This window comes from Vulpes vulpes, chromosome 1, assembly GCF_048418805.1.
Source record: "Vulpes vulpes isolate BD-2025 chromosome 1, VulVul3, whole genome shotgun sequence".
In the NCBI taxonomy this organism is placed as follows: Eukaryota; Metazoa; Chordata; class Mammalia; order Carnivora; family Canidae; genus Vulpes; species Vulpes vulpes.
Window position 1 is genome coordinate 14,109,098 of NC_132780.1, and position 18,644 is coordinate 14,127,741.

Consider the following 18,644-nt stretch of genomic DNA (forward strand, 5'->3'; position numbering starts at 1 on the left):
GCCTCTCACCCTGAGGCCTCTCCTCCTGCCTCTCTGCAAGGTAGCTCCCACATTTCTATTTCTGTTATTTCACATGTACTTGTGCCTCCCCTCCTGAGGGAAGGGATGGGGTCTGCCTTGTGCATCGCCTTGACTCCCCTCCTCCCCCCAGGCACTTCACCTCCCAAGCTTGGCACTCAATGCAGATTTAGGGAATGAAGGAAAGATTCTAAGGGTTGGAAATTTTAAGCTTCTACAACTAAGGTTTCATTGCAGGAGGGTGAGGGGCTCCCCCCTAGCCCACCCCCAGCACAAGTCTGGCAGGTGAGGCTTCCAGGAGTCATTGCCCAGGGCCCAGAACCTATTTATGGGAAGGAAAAGGAAGCCTGTAGAGGCCAGGAGAGGACGGTGTCTCCTTTCCCCGCAAGGAGGTAATCTAGGCCAAACCGAGTGAAGCAAGCTTCCAGAACACTCTCGAGGACCACCTAGACACACGCCCGCCCGCACCCGCGGGGGCGCGGCGCCTTTAAGGCTCCCGGAAACGGCCGGCAGGAGCGGAAGTGACTCTCTTTAGTTCCCCCCCTTCACGTGGTGCGGACGGGAAGTGACGCGCGCGGCCCGGGAGCTGCGGACGCGGAGGCCGACGGAGCCGGAGTCGCGGACGCCGCGGGGTCTCCGGGACAGGTGACCGGGGGAGGGGGCCGGGAGCGCGCCCGGAGAGGGCGGGGCCTGGCGCCCCACGTGAGGGGAACGGGCGCGGGCGCGGGCGGGGCCGCGAGCAGGCCGCGGGGGCGGGGCCAGAGTACTCTGCGGGGGGCGGGGACGGGACGCCCACTTGGGAGGCTGGAGGGGCGCTGGCGGGGCGGGCCGGCGGCGGGTGGGCCGGGCACTGGCGGGCCGGGCTGTGGGCGGGGCGGGGGCGTGGGTGGGCACAGGGAGGCGGGGCGGGGACCAATACCGCCCGGAGAGCTGGGGGGCGGGGCCGGGGCGCTGGCTGAACGCGCTGGAGGCGGGGCCAGAAAGTTTTGCCCGAGCTGGAAGTGGGCCCTGATGGTCGGCCCTGACTGCCGAGGCGGACGCGAAGGCGGAGGCTAGACTCAGAAGTTGTGGGTGGCAGGGGGCGGGGCCAGGGCTGTCGGCGGGGAATGCTGGGGGGTGGTGGTGCCAGAAAGTTTTGCAGGAGCCAGGGGCTCGGTCAGAGCGTCGGCGCAGAAGCTGGCGCGGGCGCCAGGACCTCGGCCAGGGGCGCCGGGGGCGGGGCCATAGCCGGCCGCGAGGGGGCGGGGCTGGGAGCTGGGCTGGGCAAAGCGGAGGCGGGGCCGACGGGCTAGCGCGAGGAGCGGGGGGCGGGTTCAGGCCTCTGCCTGGGGGCCAGGGGGCGGGGCCGAGGGGTTGGCTGGGAAAGTCTGAAGCGGGGCCAGACTCTGGATGCGCCTGTGGGCGGGGTTAGAGGCCTAGAGGGAAAGGCGGGGCCGCAAAGTTGGTCCCGGCGGGGGCTGGGGCCGTGGCCTTTCCGACGGGTTGGAGGCTGGAGCTTCCCCCTGCAAAGGCGCGCGCCGGCCGGGAAGTTCTGTGGGGTGGTTGAGCCAGGCCCAGGAAGCCTCTCTAGTGAGTACTGGGCCAGTTTCCTTTGCGGAGTTGTTGCGGAGGCAGCGGCACCTTCCTCGGGATGTTGGGGGCGGGACTAGGACATCCCAGAAGGAGGTGTGGGCTTAAAGGGTTCTCCCAGGGTCAGGGCAACCTGTAGGCGTAGGGTTCGAACGTATTTTGAGTGTGGAGTTATGGACGATTCTGAAACATTCCTGGGAAAAAGGTGGATTTAGAATGTTTTCGGGGATGGAGCGGGACCAGAGTGGGCCCAGGAACGTGGGCCTAGAATCTTCTTGTACAGACTGGGGATGAGAGGATGTATCTGAAGCTCTCTGGAGATGGAGGCCCTGGGTTGAAACTCCCAGCTCTGGGGTGTGGAGGCTGAACTAGATAGAATCTTTGGAAGGGAGCAGTGTTGGATGTTTCCTTAAGCGGTAGGGTGGGACCAGAACTTTCCCAAGGTGGGCGTGACTAGTGTTGAAGTGGGGAATGGGTGGGTACAAATGGCGGAGTGTGCATTTCTCCAGGTCAGGGCTGAGGTAGCACAAGAAAAGGCGGTGGGAGTGAGGGCTAGAATTCTCTGGGATGCAGGTGGTGGTGTTTATGTGCAAATGTGTTTGAGAGGAGTCCCCAGTAAGGGTGAGATGGAAGCAGACTGAGGAGGCATTGGCCTTAGTTCTTTCTGTTCCCTCTGCCCTCAGGAACCCCCTGTGCTGTGTCCAGATTGTGCAGGGGAAGTTTGCTGGGACCCTGGCCCCACCTAGCCAGCGGAATGGTGAGATGGAAAGTGGGGTTTCTGGAATCTGAGCTTTGGGTTCTGGGGCTCGTGATGAGGGAACCCAAGATTCAGACCCTGGATCGAATGGGGCCGGAGTGGGTGTAGGTTTTTCTTATTGTCTCTCAACTGTCTCCTCCTCTCAGTCAGCCACACTGGATCTGAAATCGAAGGAGGAGAAAGATGCTGAGTTGGACAAGAGGATCGAGGCTCTTCGGCGAAAGAATGAGGCCCTTATCCGGCGCTACCAGGTGCCCTAGCCCCGCCCTGGGAGACCCCATCCCCTCTCCTCCCCGCAGTGAGTTTCGCTCACCTCTCCCTTCCTTCAAACCTTTTCATGGCTCCCCATCACTTTCAGGATAAAAACCAAAGACCTAAGCCTGCCATTCCTTCCTTCATTCCATCATCCCATCATTCATACATGAATACTTGCCAGGGTTTTCACTGCTAGGCTTAGTGTTACTGGGGACATAGCTATGACTGAGACAGCCCTGAGCCTGTTTTTCCAGAGTTCACAGTCCTTTGGGGGCGCAGACCTTGCTTCAGGCAGTGATGACCCAGAGTGGGCTGGGTTGGGCTGCAGGAGTTCAGGGGTTTGGAGGTCCCAGAGGGGGCTCCTCACCCAGTCTGGGGGATATTAGGGAGGGCTTCTTGGAGGAAGAGATTCTGAGACATGAAGGCTGAGTTAGCTAGCTGAAAAGAGGAGCTGAATGTGTTTCAAGTAGAGGGAACAGTTTGTGCAGAAATTTGGGGCTTAGTGTTGGAAGGTCAGTGGAGGGCTATTGATCCTGGCAGCCAGGCTGAGAATTTGGACTTTTTCTTGAGAGCACTGGGGAACTATGGAGGGTTTTGAGCAGGAGTGGGATCTGGTCAGAATAGCCTTTTAGGAAGAGCCCCCTGGGTGCTGTGTGGTGATGGGTGGGAGGAGTCGATATCAGAGCCCAGAGACCAAGGAGGAAGCTGAGGCAGGGACTTCGGCGAGGAGAAGAGGTCCCAGGCCTGGGATAGGGCTGTTGGGAGGACTCAATGACAGGTGGTGGCAGAGATGGGGAGGAGAAGGGAAGGGCCAAGATGTGGCCCAGGTCCTTGTCAAAAGTGACAGAGCAGTTGATGAGGCTGTTCCTAAGAAGGAACCTGGAAGAAAGAGTGGGTTTCACTTACTCATTTTTCATGCATTCATTCATTTACTTGAAAAAAAAAAAAAGGCAGCATGTCGAGTTTGTGTTGTATATCACGAATTGTTCTAGGCTTGGGTTATAAATCAGTGAACAAAACAGCCAGATATCCCTGTCCTCAGGCAGTTTCTGTTGCAAAGGGGAAAGCAGACAATAGGCAAAGTACATACAAGGTCAAGCAGTGAACAGAAGGGCCATGAGAATGGTGGGGTAGGTGGTTTCTGTAAGTTGGTCAGGGAAGGCCTCTGAGAAGGAGACATTTTAGGAGCAGAAACCTGAAGGAAGGGACACCTGGGTGGCTCCGTGGTTGAATGCCTGCCTGCCTTCGGCCCAGGGTGTGATCCTGGAGTCCTGGGATTGAGTCCCACGTCGGGCTCCCTGCATAGAGCCTGCTTCTCTCTCTGCCTATGTCTCTGCTTCTCTTTCTCTCTGTGTGTGTCTCTCATAAATAAATAAATAAAATATTTTTAAAAAGTCTGAAGGAGGTGAGGGACTGAAGGCTCTTAGGGGGAAGAGTGTTTTCAGCAGAGGTACAGAGGCCCTGAGGTGGATCAGAGCCTAGTACGTTCTAGGAACAGTGAGAAGGCAGAATGAGCAAGGGGGATGAGAAGGGGGGAGGGTGGGGGATAAGGTCAGAATGGTAACGAGGCCAGACCTCCGTAGGGCCATGTAATCTGCGGGGAAGCTTTTGGCTCTTACTCAGAGGTGGGTACCACAGGAGGTTTCTGAGCAGGGAACCAGTGTGGTGGCGTGAAGGGGAAGGTGCTGAAGTGACCAGCTGTCTTGTCAGAAGTTCAGGAGAGAGGCTCAGGTGGGGGCTGATCTTGAGAGGAGCTCAGGGGGCTGTGGGAATCCAGCGGGCACCAGGTGCCCTGACACTTTCTTCCTGCTGATGTTTGCTCCCAGGAGATTGAGGAGGACCGGAAAAAAGCCGAACTCGAGGGAGTAGCCGTGACAGCGCCCCGGAAGAACCGCTCAGTGGAGAAGGAGAACGTGGCAGTTGAGGCGGTGAGCTCCACACTGGGTTGGGGGCCTCATCAGGACAGGGACGGGGTGAGAGTTGAGACCCGAGGCCTGAGAGCCCCCCCCCAGCTTCCCCAGCCTTCCGGGCAGCCTCAAATCTTGCAGCTGCCCTCTGAGCTGGGCTGTCCCTGCTTCTGCATTCCAGTCTCTGTGCTCTTCCTCCCTCCCCTCTTCCAGGAGAAGACCTCTCGAAGGTCTCCCGGGATCCCACGGCCCCCAGGGGCCAGCAAGGGAGGCCGGATGCCCCCCCAACATGGAGGCCGGGCAGGCATGGGCCGGGCAGCCCGCAGCTGGGAGGACAGTTGTGGGGAGCAGCCTCGAGGAGGAGCTGGGGGCCGCGGCCGTAGAGGCCGGGGCCGAGGGTCCCCTCATCTTTCTGGAGCTGGAGATACCTCAGTGGCTGACCGCAAATCTAAGGTAGGAGCCTGGAACAGGCTGGAGTCCTCTGGCTGAGGTTCTTACTGTCTCCTTCCTCCTGGTTTCTGCTCTCAAACACCCATTTCTGAGTGTCCGATTGTCCATCTTTCTGTATGTGAGCCCTACCATCAGCTCTTTCTCTCCTATTCCTCCCTCCCTCCCCTGACTCGTGCTTAGTAGACTCTCCCTGTCTCTCAAACATTTTTTTTTGTTTTAAGATTTTATTTATTTATTTATTTTATTTAAGATTTTATTTATTTATTCACGAGAGACAGAGAGAGACAGAGAGAGAGATTGAGGCAGAGGGAGAAGCAGGCTCCTTGCAGGAAGCCTGATGCGGGACTCAATCCCGGGACCCCATCCTGGGACCCCAGGATCACCCCCTGGGCTGAAGACAGCTAAACTGTTGAGCCATCCGGGCTGCCCCTACCTGTCTCTTTATTGCCCTTTTTTTGCTGTCTGGTGCATACTTGCCACCCCTCCCCACCTTCTGTTGACCTATGTCTTTGTTCTCTCTTTTTAGTGAAATGCTACACCCCCTCCCTAACCTCCCTAACCCCCCCCCCCCCCCCCCCCCCCGCCCCGTCTCTCTTGTTCTGTCTCATAGCCTGGATTTATTTGCCGGGAGCAGTGATGTCTTACTGTGACTGCTCTACCGCCCTGGCGTGCAGATCTGCAGATCTGACTTGGGGTCAACTCTGTTCGATTAGTTCCCTGTCCCTGGGCAACTCACTTCCCTCTGGAATCTCCTAGGCTCTCAGGGGAATAATAATCAGGTTTCAAGGTTATCACCAGTATTCTGGGACATGGGGCATGGAAATCCTGATAATGCTCAAGTGCTTAAGGAATGTTACTTATGGGTGTTTGCACACGTTAAGGCTGCTGTCTCCAAAAGACCTCAGAACACCATGGCTTAACCAAGATGGAAGTTTCTCTCCCGTATGTTGAGCCCTGGGAATGAAAACGTCTTCTCCAGCAACTTGGCCGTGTGCTCATTTAAAATTCTGTTACCACGGAAGAGGGGAGAATGGATTGTGTGTGTGGGTCGTCACCCTGCCACATCTCCTAAGTTATTGTTGCTTTTGGGATAATTTCTGTGCAGCTATGGAGTGTTGGGGTCCCCAGCTCCTTTGTAGGGTTCATTGTTCTCCTAGAAAGATTGATTGATGGCTAAGATTTATTATGATGCAAAACCAAACAAAGAAGGTGCACAGGACAATGTCTGGAGGAGCTCAGGTGTAGGCTCCCGAACGTTCTTGTGGAATGCAGTCACACCTCACAGTGTCCTTAATTCCTCCAGTGTTGAATCATGACAACACATGTGAAGGGCTGTCCACGAGGGCTTCCTAGAGACCAAGTCCCTGGGGTTTTTGTTGGGTGGTGGTCACATAGGTCCTCTCTGCCTCGTACACATGCAAATCCTAGACACCAGAAGGAAAGCAGTCGTTCGGTATGTTCAGCATGTACCCTGCCACTTGCACGGGCAGCTAAGGCACTTTAGGCCCCCTTTATAGTTAACCATTGCCCAGGAATGTTCTGGGCATCAAGTTCCCAGATGCCAGTCAGGAGCCGGCCTTGCCAGCAGGCCTGTCTACGGAGAGAGACTCAGGCCTGCCATGGTCATTCTGCGCAGATGCTAACAAACACTGGCGTTGTTAGCATCTTCCTGACACCCCAGCGTCTCTCTTCTACGTGCCACCAGGAGTGGGAGGAACGGCGGCGGCAGAACATCGAGAAGATGAACGAGGAGATGGAGAAGATTGCGGAGTATGAGCGCAACCAGCGGGTCAGTGCCAGGGAGGCGTCCTGGTGGTGGGGTGGAGCCGCTTGGGCCTGGGGGCACTCTCCAACCCCCACCCCTACTCCCTGTGCCCGTAGGAAGGTGTGCTGGAGCCCAACCCTGTGCGGAACTTCCTGGACGACCCCCGGCGGCGCACTGGGCCCCTGGAGGAGCCTGAGCGGGACCGCCGGGAAGGCAGCCGCCGGCACGGGCGCAACTGGGGGGGGCCTGACTTTGAGCGGGTGCGCTGCGGCCTGGAGCAGGAGCGGCAGGTGCGTGCTGGCAGCTGGGGCACCCCAGGTCCGCTACCGCTCTGCAGCCATTCTGTCCTTTCTGCAGCATACATTTGATTGAGGGTGTGCCTGAGTGCCAGGCCCAGCAGGGAGGGGTGGCCTCCCCACCCCATCTTTTTTTTTTTTTTAATTCATTTATTCATGAGAAACATGGAGAGAGAGGCAGAGACATAGACATAGGAGGAGGGAGAAGCAGGCTCCCTGCGGAGACCCCGATGCAGGACTCGATCCCAGGACTCTGGGATCACATCCTGGGCCGAAGGCAGACACGCAACCACTGAGCCACCCAGGGGCCCCCACACCTCATGTTCAGCCCCAGGCTAATGGTCCCTTCTTGAGCGGGGACCATAGCTCTTTTCCCTGAACAGCTTTATGATGCTTTTAGGTGCTGTGCGCTCTGGCTAGCGTCAGTAATGCTTACTGGGACCTGCTGGGTGTGGGATGCCAACTTAGGTGCTGGGGCTGAGTCTTAAGGCAAATCCCCTGCCCTGAAGTAGATTCTGCAGGGAGCCATATAAACGAACATATAGTAAGGTGTTGGGTAATGTGAAACATTGTGAAGAAAAACCTTGCAGCGAGAGGGAATAGAGAGGAATGCCCTGGGATGGTCTCTCTGAGGAGATGCCACGTGAGCTGACCTGGTTCTGATCCCTACCCCGTCACCTTCTTCTTGTGTGACCTTGAACATGGCCCTATGTCTGAGCCCAGAGGGCATGGGGGTGAGACTGAGTGGGCTGGCTTGTGGAACGGGGCTCTGACTGCCTTTCTGGGTGTGGGCAGGGCCGCCGGGCTGGCCTGGGCAGTGCTGGTGACATGACGCTCTCCATGACGGGCCGGGAGCGGTCGGAGTATCTGCGCTGGAAGCAGGAGAGGGAAAAGATCGACCAGGAACGGCTGCAGAGACACCGCAAGCCCACCGGCCAGTGGCGGCGGGAGTGGGATGCTGAGAAGACCGATGGGATGTGAGTGTCCCCTTTGTCTGCTCTTGTCTGGCTCCTTGACCTTCACCCTGACTTACTCCTTTCTCCCTCCCTCTCTCTCTCTCTCTCTCTCTCTCTCTCTCTCTCGTCCTACCTTGTGTATCAATTAGCAATCATTGTGTTGCATAACCACTACCAAATCCCTGGCATATAAAATCTCTTCTCTTCTCTTCCTTTTTCTTATATATTTGAGAGAGAGAGCAAGCCAGAGACCACAAGCAGGGGGAACAGCAGAGGGAGAGGGAGAAGCAGGCTCCCCTTTGAGCAGGGAGCTCGATGTGGACTCGATCCCAGGACCTCAGAATTATGATCTGAGCTGAAGGCAGACTCTTTTTTTTTTTTTTTAATTTTTATTTATTTATGATAGTCACACAGAGAGAGAGAGAGAGAGAGAGGCAGAGACACAGGCAGAGGGAGAAGCAGGCTCCATGCACCGGGAGCCTGACGTGGGATTCGATCCTGGGTCTCCAGGATCGCGCCCTGGGCCAAAGGCAGGCGCCAAACCGCTGCGCCACCCAGGGATCCCTGAAGGCAGACTCTTAACTGACTGAGCCACCCAGGCAGATGCCAGTCAGGAGCTGGCCTTTTTTCTCTTTTGAAAGCCATTTTTTTCCTCATCTATTTACAGGTCAGCTGGGTTTGGCTGATCCAGGCTGGGCTCTAAGCTTTGGGTCCAGCTAGGCCTGGCTTCTAGGCTGAACTCAGTTCAGCTCCATGTGGGCTCATACTCGGGTTCAGGCAGAAGCAGCCCTCTGGAGAAGTGCTGGTCATGGCATTGGCAGATGTGCAGGAGGGAGGTGGACATATTTCCCATTCTGTTAGCAACAGACCCAGCATTACTGGGGCGGGACATTACACGGCTCCAGTTGATGGTACTGCAGTGGCGCCCTGGGTAAGGGTACAGATGGAAATTCTAAATGGAGAAGGCGTGAGGAATTGCTAACAGTGATTACACCTTCAAACCGCAGCCCCCCAAACCCAAACTCCCTATCCAGGTGCCACTGTTATCCTTGTCCTACTTGTGTCCCCTTTCAGGTCCTGGGAAGCATCCAGTTAGTCCAACTTAAAGCAAAGCTATACCCTTGTGTCATTGACAAAAAGGCCAACTTCTGTACCAGAGCCAGCCAACAGCAATCATAAGATCTGCAGTTGTGGTTTAATTCATTAATTATTTGAGAGAGAAAGCACATGCAAGCAGGGGGAGTGGCAGAGGGAGAGAGAGAATCCTCAAGCAGACTCCCTGCTGAGCACAGACCCCCCACACGGGGCTCAGTCCCATGACCCTGAGATCATGACCTGAGCCGAAATCAAGAGTCAGATGCCCAACTTAGCCACCCAGCCGTCCCGCACCCTTTGGAAGTTTTCATGACAGTCACTTTTATTGTTGGCACTCGCTGGAGATAGAGGGTGGTGTGTGTGTGCCCAGTGGTCAGAGCATTTATTTGTGGATTGTGAGCCAGGCTTGCACAAGTGTGAGAAATACTTTGCATGGATATCCTAGCTGATCTTTCTAAGGCTTTTAGGAGACATTCTCAGGGTTAAGAATGATAAAATGTCCCCAAAGTAGTCTGCAGCAAGTCTCATTGATGAATGCATGCTTTGATTTTAGCAGCTTTTTTTTTTTTTTTTAAGATTTTATTTATTAGAGAGCGAGCACAACCAGGGGGAAGGGCAGAGGGAGAGGGAGAAGCAGGCTCCCCGCTGAGCAGGACGCCTGATGTGGGGCTCGATCCTCCAGGATTATGACCTAAGCCCAAGGCAGGTGCTTAACTGACTGAGCCACCCAGGTGCCTCCATCAGCAAATGTATTGAGTCCCTTCTCTGTATCATGACAGGTGATGGGGATGTAGTAGTGAACAAAATGCTTCTGCCTTCAGGGAAGCTAGAGTCTAGTTGGAAAGGATCTATTCAGTAATAGATCCAGTGCAGGTTATGAAGAACAGTGAAAGGGAGTACAAAGGGTCTTGTTTTAGACCTTGGTGATATATATAATAATGTGATTATTTTAGACCAGTGTCTAGGAGAATCTGAGCTGGGGCCTGGAGGAGGTGGGGTGCAGGCCACTGAAAGGTCTGTGGAAGTGTTCCAGGAGCAGCAGGTGCAAAGGCCCTGAGGCAGGAGCTCTGTGTAGTAGGAGACTGCTTATCTGGGGAGATGGGAGACAGTGATAAGAATTGAGGCCACACCAGAAGCTGGGGATCATGTACTAGCTGTTTTTGTTTTGGTCAGTTACTGAGTTTTTTCTCTCTGTTATCTGTCACTACAGTGTCAAGTTTGCCTCTTGTCCATCACCTGTCTGCCTTCTAATCAGTGTTTCCCTCTATGACCTTGATTTCTGATCTCAGCCCACATCTCTCCCCACCCCTCTTGCTCCCACTATTCTCCCAGCTGCGTGCTCACCCCCTTTCTCTTTTCCCCAGGTTCAAGGATGGTCCAGTTGCTGCCCTTGAACCATCTCACCGCTACGGTGAGTGGGTGTCCTCGGGTGGGGTGGGGCAGCTGGCAGGGCCAGGCCTGGGGATTGGTTTGTGCCATGCCCCCCATCCCTGATTCCTCCTGGGTTCTATTGCAGATGATCAGGCCTGGACTCGGCCCCCCAAGCCCCCGACTTTCAGGGAGTTCCTGTCCCAGCACAAAGCTGAGGTCAGCCGCAGGAAGAAGAAGAGTAGCCGACCCCAGACCAAGGCAGCCCCTCGTGCCTATAGGTGGGGGCACCCCTTCCCCTGGCGTGTGTAGACCCCCATGCTTCCAGCAGGGCTGTTGGGCTCTGTCTCTGGTGGTTCTGGCTTGTGTGTGTGTGTGTGTGTGTGTGTGTGTGTGTGTGTGTGTGTGTGTGTGTCTGTGCTGTCTCTTCCCTGTCTGTTCTCAGGTACTTGTCTCTCTCTGGGTCAGGTTCTTGCTCTGGGAGAGTTGGGGCCTACTCTTTGCTTTACCTCCGTCTCTCCCTTTGTTCCCTCTCACACGTCTTCTGCCACCTGGCCCCCCTCCCAGCTGTCTGTCCCTGACCCCTGGGGACACACACCCACCATTTTCTCCTCAGCACTCGAACATGCTGGATCCTCACCTGGAAATCTGCAGGCCCCTTGCGCCCCAAGTTGAATTTTGTAGCTCTTTTCTGGGGAGGACCCAGAGGCGGGAAGCTCCTTCTTCCTGTCCACCTGGGCCTGACCCCTTTCCTCCGTTCCCTCCAGTGACCATGATGACCGCTGGGAGACGAAGGAGGTGGTGTCCCCAGCCTCTGAGGCCTCACAGCCCACTCCACCTGAGGAGGCGCCCACACAGGTAGGGTGGCTGTCATCTCTGGGCAGGGGCCTGGGGATACTCAGGGCCCACACCCTCTTCCCAACCTACCTTGTGTTCCCTACAGCCACTTGAGACCCCAGCTCCTCCTGCCCACCGGCCCCCTGAGGATGAGGGGGAGGAGGATGAGGGGGAAGAGGACGAGGGGGAGGAGGACGAGGGGGAGGATGAGGAGTGGGAAGACGTGAGTGAGGAGGAGGAGATCGAGGAGGAAGAAGAGGCTGAGGAGGAGGAAGAACAACCAGCCCAAGACCATCAACCCCAAGAGGCTGACCCCACCGGAAGCCCTACCAGAAGCCCCACTGGAAGCCCCACTGGAAGCCCCACTGGAAGCCCCACCGGAAGCCCCACCGGTGAGCAGGCTGACAAAGAGCCCTTCAGGCCAGAGGAGCCCCTGCCACTTCCCCAAGCCCCTGCCACACCTTCTAGCCCCTTTTTGCCCCCTGGGGACCACCAGCCTGTGTCTGACTGGGGTGAAGAGATGGAGCTGAATTCTCCCCGGAACACTCACCCGGCTGATGCCCTGTCTCCGGGTGAGGCCTGGCCTTTTGGAAATGCATGAAGCTTGCTGCTTGTGTGTGTGTGCGCGTGCAGAGGGGACCATGAGGGGCTGGGCCCCAGGACCCCGTGTGCCCCACCACTTTGGAGGCTAGGGAGGACAGTCCAGGCCTGTCTCTGGAATGCCCTTCCCTCAGATCCTGCCCCTGCTCTGGGCCACAGATCCCCCTCCCCAATAAAGAATTCACGTCCTCAAATGATATTCCCCAAGTGTGTCCTTGAACACCCTCACTCCCCCAGGGCCTTCTCTCTCAGGGTGGGGTGGATATTTGGTGGGGTAAGGGCTTGACTGGGCCTCCCCTTCCCCAGGAGGTGACCAGCCAGCCCCTGCCTCCCTGGAGAGTGGGCCCAGCCTCCCAGGAACCCAGAAAGCTGAAGAGGAAGGGTCTGAGGCAGCTCCAGGTGGGGGAGTGGATGGGGCCTGAGATGGCCTCCTTCCTTCCTTTTTCTCCCTCTGGGGCTGAGGGGAGGGTTTGGGGAGAGTAGGATAGAGGGGACCTGGGTGTGTGGGGTAGGGGTAGCAGTGGACCTGGGGGTGAGGCTATGGTGCTAAGATCAGGGTGGGTGCAGTGAAGTGGAGGACCTCTGGGGTGCTGGGGAATTGAGTGGAGGGGGGGCCTGCGGGTAAGGAGGTGGAGCCAGGATAGGATTAGGATTTAGAGGGGCCCCAGGGGCTTGGGGATGTAATCTAAAAGTAATGGGGTGGGGCTAGCTTCAAGGGGCGGGGCTGAAGGCAGGATGAGAAATTGAAATAGGTCAAAAGTAAGAATGGAGAGCATGGCAGGTTTGCGGATTTTGCTCTGGGCAGGATTGGAGTTCTGAGGTCTAATGAAGCAAGGTAAATTAGAATAGAAATGCAGACCCCATTAGAATGTTGGGCCCAACCCCATCTCTCCACCTCCCTCAGTGCAAACCAGGTTTCGAAGCAGGGACCTCACCTCCCCAGGAGCGAGGTTAGGGTTTGGGGCAGAGCCAAGGAAGATCTGGTCAAAGTTCAGGTGGCCAAGGGGCAGGGGGGGGCAGGTCCAATGGGGCAGGTGCGATGGAGTTAGTTTATGCCCATGGAGTGTGAGGGTGGGTGTGGCTGGGTGCGACAGTACCGTGCTTAAGGTGGCAGGTGAGGGCAGCGTGCCCAGGGGCTGTCTTTGGGCTACATGCTGGCCGAGTGACCACAATCTGGCCATCCCAGATTATTTCTTCCATTGCAGACAGGGTTCTGGTGGGGTGCATGCAGCTTGTGGGGAATATTAAAGGAGCCCGAGGCCCATAAACCACTTAACTCAGGACGCCTGAAGCCAGGCTCAGTTGGGATAAGAGAGGGAACTAGACGGGGTGGGGGTGTCCGGAAGGAGTGGGGGAAGACTGTCCCCTCCGCTGACTGCCCCTTCTCTCCCCAGAGGCGGGCCCCGAGGGCCAGGAGGCCGCGGAGATCACAGACTTCCAGAGGGTGCGTTTCTGCAAGGTGATGGTGGCCGCCCCGCCACCGGGGGCCGCCCGCTGACCGCGCCCGCCGCCTGGGGCCTCCGCGCTCTGCACTAACCTCCCGCCGCCTCGCTCCTCTGTCCTCTGCTTCCGTCACACTCCCGCCAGGAGAGGGTTAAATGTAAGGGGGGCGGAGCCAGGGACAGCGAACCGGGTGGGACCGGGGCGGTGGTCGTCTCGCCTCGGGGGCGCCGTGGCACCGGGAGGGCTAAGACAACCCCCAGTTACCCACCTCGTGGCAGCCATGGGGGGGGGGGGGCGGGGACTGGGTGCCAGGCCCCAGGTCTAGATTCCCGCCTCCTGGAGTTTACATCTGGGGCATGGCAAATAGCCGGTGACTCTTCCACGGGACTTGGAATTACTCGGCCACCGGCCCGGTCTCTGATTAAACGCAGTGCTTCCGCTAACCTTTGAACTGTGTTTCTGGCAGGGCAGGCTGGGTTGCTGTGCTTGGCGGGCTTTTCCGTGGCGGAAGAGGCGGGAGGGAGGGGTCTTCCTTCCTCCACTCCCCTGATACGTCTTCCCTCCCCCCCCCCTCCTGCAGGCCTCCCCGAATTCCTGAAGACGCTGCTGGGAGGGGACTGAAGCTTCCCCGCCTTGATGGGGTGGGGGCGGCAGGAGGGGGTTAGTCTGGATTTCCAGGCTGCGCTCTCTCCTCCCCGGAGACCGCTCTGGATCCCATGGCTTTAGGGAGTGGGAGAAATTGAGGGTGGCGGGGAGGAGTTGGGGAAGGGTTGTGGGGCCGAGCTGGGGCTTCGGGGTGTGTTTAGACCTCAGGACACTAAATCCAGAGGAGGTCTCGTGAAGGGCGTGGTGAGAACGCCTGGACGAGGCTAGAGTTCTGCTGGATGGAGTTAGAACACTGCACGGCCTGAGACGTAGCATGGGGCCGCGAGAGCCGGTTTAGACGGGAGTTCCTAATGCGGGCGTGGGGTGCAGCCCTCGGTCGAGGGCGTGTTCAGTAAGGTGCTAGAACCAGTGGAGCGAGGCGGAGGAAAGGGGTGGAGCCTGGGCTAGAGAGCGTGAATCCAGTAAGAGAGGGTGCCTTCGAATGCTCCAGTCGAGTTTGATTTGGGGAAAGGTGAGCTAGAAGAGGAGCGAGCCTGCGGCTAAGGATAGGAGGGCTTTGTAAGGCCTGAACCTGGCCAGGCCGTGGGGCTTGGAGGCGGGCTTAGATGCCTGGGAGAAGTCTGAGTCCCAAAAGGGGACGGGGTTACGGCTAGGGGCAGGGGGGCAGAGAGAGGAGGGCGCGGCTAGGCGCTGGGCGGGCTTGCATTTAAGCCTGGCGGACGCTGAGAGCTGCCTTTGCCCACCTGGGGCGGGGTCAGAGCTAAGTGGAGGGTGGGGTTAGGACGCTAGTTGAGCCTTAGCTTGTTAATGATTGGCTGAGGATGGGAGGGGGCGGGCCCAGAGCGCGCGGCGGGGGAGACCCGCCCTCGGGGGCGTGACCATGCTGGCGGGGGCGGGGTTGGGCGAGGGAGGCTCAACGCGGAGGCGGTCCTCCGAGGAGGTGGGCCCGGGAAGGGGGCGTGCCCAGGGGGCGGGGCCTGCGCGGGCCGCTGCGCGGGGCCGAGTGGGCTGCGGGGATGCGGGGCACGAGCTGCGTGGGCGGCGGCGGCGAGAGCCCGGGTGGCGCCGGGCTGAGCGAAGGCCCGCGCGGCCGCTGGCTGCGCCTTGCCCCGGTCTGCGCCTACTTTCTCTGCGTCTCGTTGGCCGCCGTGCTGCTCGCCGTCTACTACGGTCTCATCTGGGTTCCCACGCGGCCCCCCGCGGGGCCCGCCGGCCCGCCGCCCAGCGCGCTGTCCCCTCCGTGCGCCGCCCGCCCGGGCGCGCCGCCCGCCCCGGCGCCCGCCGCTGCCTCGGTCTCCTGCCTCCTGGGAGCCCCCGGCGGGCCGCGACCCCAGCTCGAGCTGCCGCGCAGTCGCCGCCGCCGCCGCCGCCACAGCGACCCCAGCCGCCGCCCGAGCCGCCAGACACCCAGAGAGACGCCGGAGGCCGTGGGGGGGCGAGGACCCGGGTAACCTGCCTCCCCCCCCAAGCTGGATCGCCAGCCCTCGAGAGCCCGGTGTCCCTCCTCATGATACCGCCTAGAGTCTCCGGAGCCGTCATCCAGAAGAATGGGGGGCCAAGGGGAGCTGGCCCGGGGCCTTGCTCCTCTGCCGTCAGGCCAGGGTCCTCCTCCGCCATCTGGCAGACCCCATCCTGACGCTTCCTGATACCCTCCGTAGGATTCTGAACACAGAGCCCACAGCCCACCCTCTCCTCTCTGAATCTCTGTGTCCATGCGTCCCCTGCAATAAACTCCAGCCCCAACTGCTTGGTGCTGTGTTTGTTGTATTTGATTGCGAGATGCCTCCCTTTTCAAGTTTGTGAGGGGAAGGCCTTCCTGGCGTCTGATCTTTGTCTCTCGTACGCTGGGTGGTTTGGGTGGATTCTCCCTTGACCCGGGCAGGCGGGGAGCGGGGGCTTTTCTCTCCCACCACCATCGTGTAGTTTTTCGGGTGAGGAGAGGAAGCTTATCTGCAACAGGGCAATTGAAGGTCAGACAGACAGTGTGAAGGACTTGCCAGCTTTCTGTGTACTTGGGGCAGAAGACAAGGGCCTCTGAGGAGAAGCAGGTCTGCCCTCCTGTTACAGCACAGGAGATGAGTGGAAAAGTGGGATGATTTGGCAAGAATTCAGGTGTTGGGGATTGTGATTAGTATAATTATAATGTCAGGGACAGGAACTAAGTCACCCTGAGATGTCGGGATGCTGCCAGGAGGGGATGAGTCCTTCTTGGGCTCTGAGAGATGAGGGTGGACAGCAGTGGTGGTGGGCTTCTCTACCTCCATGGAAATCACAGAAGTTACCAGCACTGTGCTGCCTTTGAAGACGACTACAGCCTCTCTGGTCTGGAATGCTTCTGGTAAACCGAAGCAGAGGAACTTGAGTCCTGCTGAAAGAGTCAAAGATAGTTGAATCTGTCTTCCCACCCAGAAGACTGAGACCTGGGTCTGGGCAGGGCATGGGACCCTGTACACAGGAAGTGGTTTTTCTGTCTTTGAGACTTTCCCAGGAGAGTGAAGCTGAGCCTCCTCCCTCAGGCCAGGACATCTGTGGATACGGACAGGGCTGAGAATGTCATTCTGGTTACCTTCCTTCCTTCTTTCTACCCTTCCAGCACCACTTCCCAGAGGGTGTCTCCAGACTGAAGGGGAACTCAGGAAGTCAGCACCGCTTTACAGTTAGCACAGGTGATGGTGAACGGCACTGCCTTTGGGGCCAGGATGCCCAGATTCAAATCCCCACTCTTCCTCTCGCTAGCTGTGTGACCTTGGGCAGGTTACTTAACCTTCCTGGTCCTGTAAGATGAAGATGACAGTTACTACTCTTACAGAGTTTGTGAGGATTAAATAAACTAGTGATCTGCAGCCTCTTGAACAGAACAGCATCACATGTTCTTTCTCTCCACCCACCTCTGTCCCTCAGGGATTAAAAAACCATAGCTTGGATCCCAAGGGATATGGAGTCGGCCCAGAGCTCTGGACACCAGCAAGTGGTGAGTTGGGGGTGGAGACTGCTGCATCTCTGTCCCCACTGGTCTCTCTAGATTCTGGCCCTCTTCTCCCCAGGTTTGTTTCTCCCCATCCCTTGGTTTCTCTGTGTCTCTCTTTTGGCTACGGGTCTGTTAATTTTGCACTTAGTAAAAGCATTTTTTGAGCCTTTACTATGTGCCAGGCCTTATTTTAGGCACCAGGGTCACAGCTCTGAAACAGGCAAGACTCTCTGCTCTCAAGGGAGCAGACCTATCCCTGGAGAGACAGTCAAAAAAATATGACTAGTAACTTAGATATATGTTATGTCTGGTCATAAGAAGCACCAAGGAGGAAAATAATCAGGGTAAAGGTGACAAGGAACGATGGAGTTGTTGGTCACTGGGTAGAAGCGAGGGCAAGGCATGCAGATCTCTGAGGGAAGTGTGTTCCAGGAAGTGGGAACAGCAAGGGTGGTGGCCTCGAGGCTCAGGTGCTCCGCTTGTTCAAGGAAGCACCGAGAGGCCAGGGAGTGAGCAGAGTGAGTGATGGAGAGAGCAGGAGAAGCTGAGCCCAGAGATAGAAGGGGGGGCAGATTGTGCAGGGCCTCAGGGGCCACCGTGAGGACTTTGGCTTTTACTTTGAGTGAGATGAAGCCATGAGAGGTTTGTGAGCTGGGGAGGGGGAGAGCCAACTTAGGTGTTAACAGGACTCTCTCATTGCCCGTGGGAATGAGCTCTGGGGGGCAAGGGTAGAAGCCAAGAGCAGGGAGGGGGCGGGGGAGGCCGCTGCCGTGTTCAGGTGAGGGACAATGGTGGACAGTGGTGGCTAGATCAAGTTGGTGACCTGGGGGGAAAGTGGGTGGTCAAAGTGTGTGTGTGTGTGTGTGTGTGTGTGTGTGTGTGTGTGTGATTGGGAGGAGCCCCGGGGAAGCATGGCCCTGGCACCACTCCGGTGGCGCTGTTGGACAGCTGGGCCCCCCAGCAGCAGGATCCCTTAAAAGGAGAGCTGAACAGCACCATAAGCTGTTTCTAGTTCTTTCTGTGCATAGAGTCAACCTCATCCTCAAGCGGCTTCGCGGAGTGCCCACAGACCCAGGGCCCGGTGAACTCACTCCCATCCCTGGAGAGATGGAGGCCTGGCCCCTCTTGGCGCGCCGAAGGGCTTTCCTTTGATTTGATTGGATCAGCGCCGGTCACTTGACAAACCTGGACCCAATGCCTGTGCCAAGGGCCGTCAGGTGCGGTTGGTCAAGGCGTGGGTTCATCCACTCCCTGGCAAATGAAGGCGGGATTACTCCGAAGGTTTAGACCAATCAGGACCCATCGCTGGATGAGGCCCAAGCTGGTGGACCTCCCGTCTGCCGCCGAGCTGCAAGGGGTGGGACTACCAGGAGGGGGCGCCGAAGAGTCGCCGTCCTCCCCGCGCCTATCCCAGGCCTGGAATCCAAGGTTTACAATCGGAGCAGGAATGTGCGAACATGCACGTGCAAGGGGCCTGCTAATAATATCTCTTGTCCCTTACCCACAATTCCGAATTCGAAAAAGTGGTAACAACCAAAAAATATCTCTTTGGGGCGGGTAGTGTCCAGTGTCCACTTTTGGCTCAGTGTCACATGGTGGCAGATCAACTAATGTGAGTTATTCACACTCTTTATCTCCTTCCGGTGTGAATTTTCACACGTGATTTGCTGCAAAAATATTAACACGTCTGATGGGGAGGGGGCGGCCTCAGACCCCTGGGAGTGTTACGCAAAATACAGCATTCCTTCAGAATT

At 57.6% G+C, this 18,644-nt stretch overlaps 2 protein-coding genes across 6 annotated transcripts; both read left to right on the top strand.

Annotated features, from left to right (window-relative positions):
* The first annotated feature begins 577 nt into the window (after positions 1–577).
* CCDC9 (coiled-coil domain containing 9) lies at positions 578–14,804 on the top strand. Of its 5 annotated transcripts, none has more exons than XM_072755598.1 (15): positions 578–663; positions 2,271–2,344; positions 2,491–2,642; positions 4,426–4,527; positions 4,720–4,959; positions 6,662–6,745; positions 6,838–7,011; positions 7,813–7,994; positions 10,433–10,479; positions 10,585–10,717; positions 11,204–11,294; positions 11,380–11,845; positions 12,180–12,272; positions 13,268–13,317; positions 13,897–14,804. In XM_072755598.1, exons 5-15 carry the CDS (start codon positions 4,783–4,785, stop codon positions 13,912–13,914), a joined length of 1,515 nt encoding a protein of 504 aa, XP_072611699.1. In that variant the 5' UTR covers positions 578–663; positions 2,271–2,344; positions 2,491–2,642; positions 4,426–4,527; positions 4,720–4,782; the 3' UTR covers positions 13,915–14,804. The 5 variants fall into 5 exon arrangements, with proteins under 5 accessions (XP_072611699.1, XP_072611683.1, XP_072611694.1 ...); XM_072755582.1 differs by having other exon boundaries at positions 2,491–2,595; XM_072755593.1 differs by having other exon boundaries at positions 2,491–2,595; positions 11,380–11,665.
* INAFM1 (InaF motif containing 1) lies at positions 14,802–15,669 on the top strand. The gene has a single exon (XM_072755606.1). The coding sequence runs from the start codon at positions 14,939–14,941 to the stop codon at positions 15,371–15,373; it is 435 nt and encodes a 144-aa protein (XP_072611707.1). The 5' UTR covers positions 14,802–14,938; the 3' UTR covers positions 15,374–15,669.
* The last annotated feature ends 2,975 nt before the right edge of the window (positions 15,670–18,644 follow it).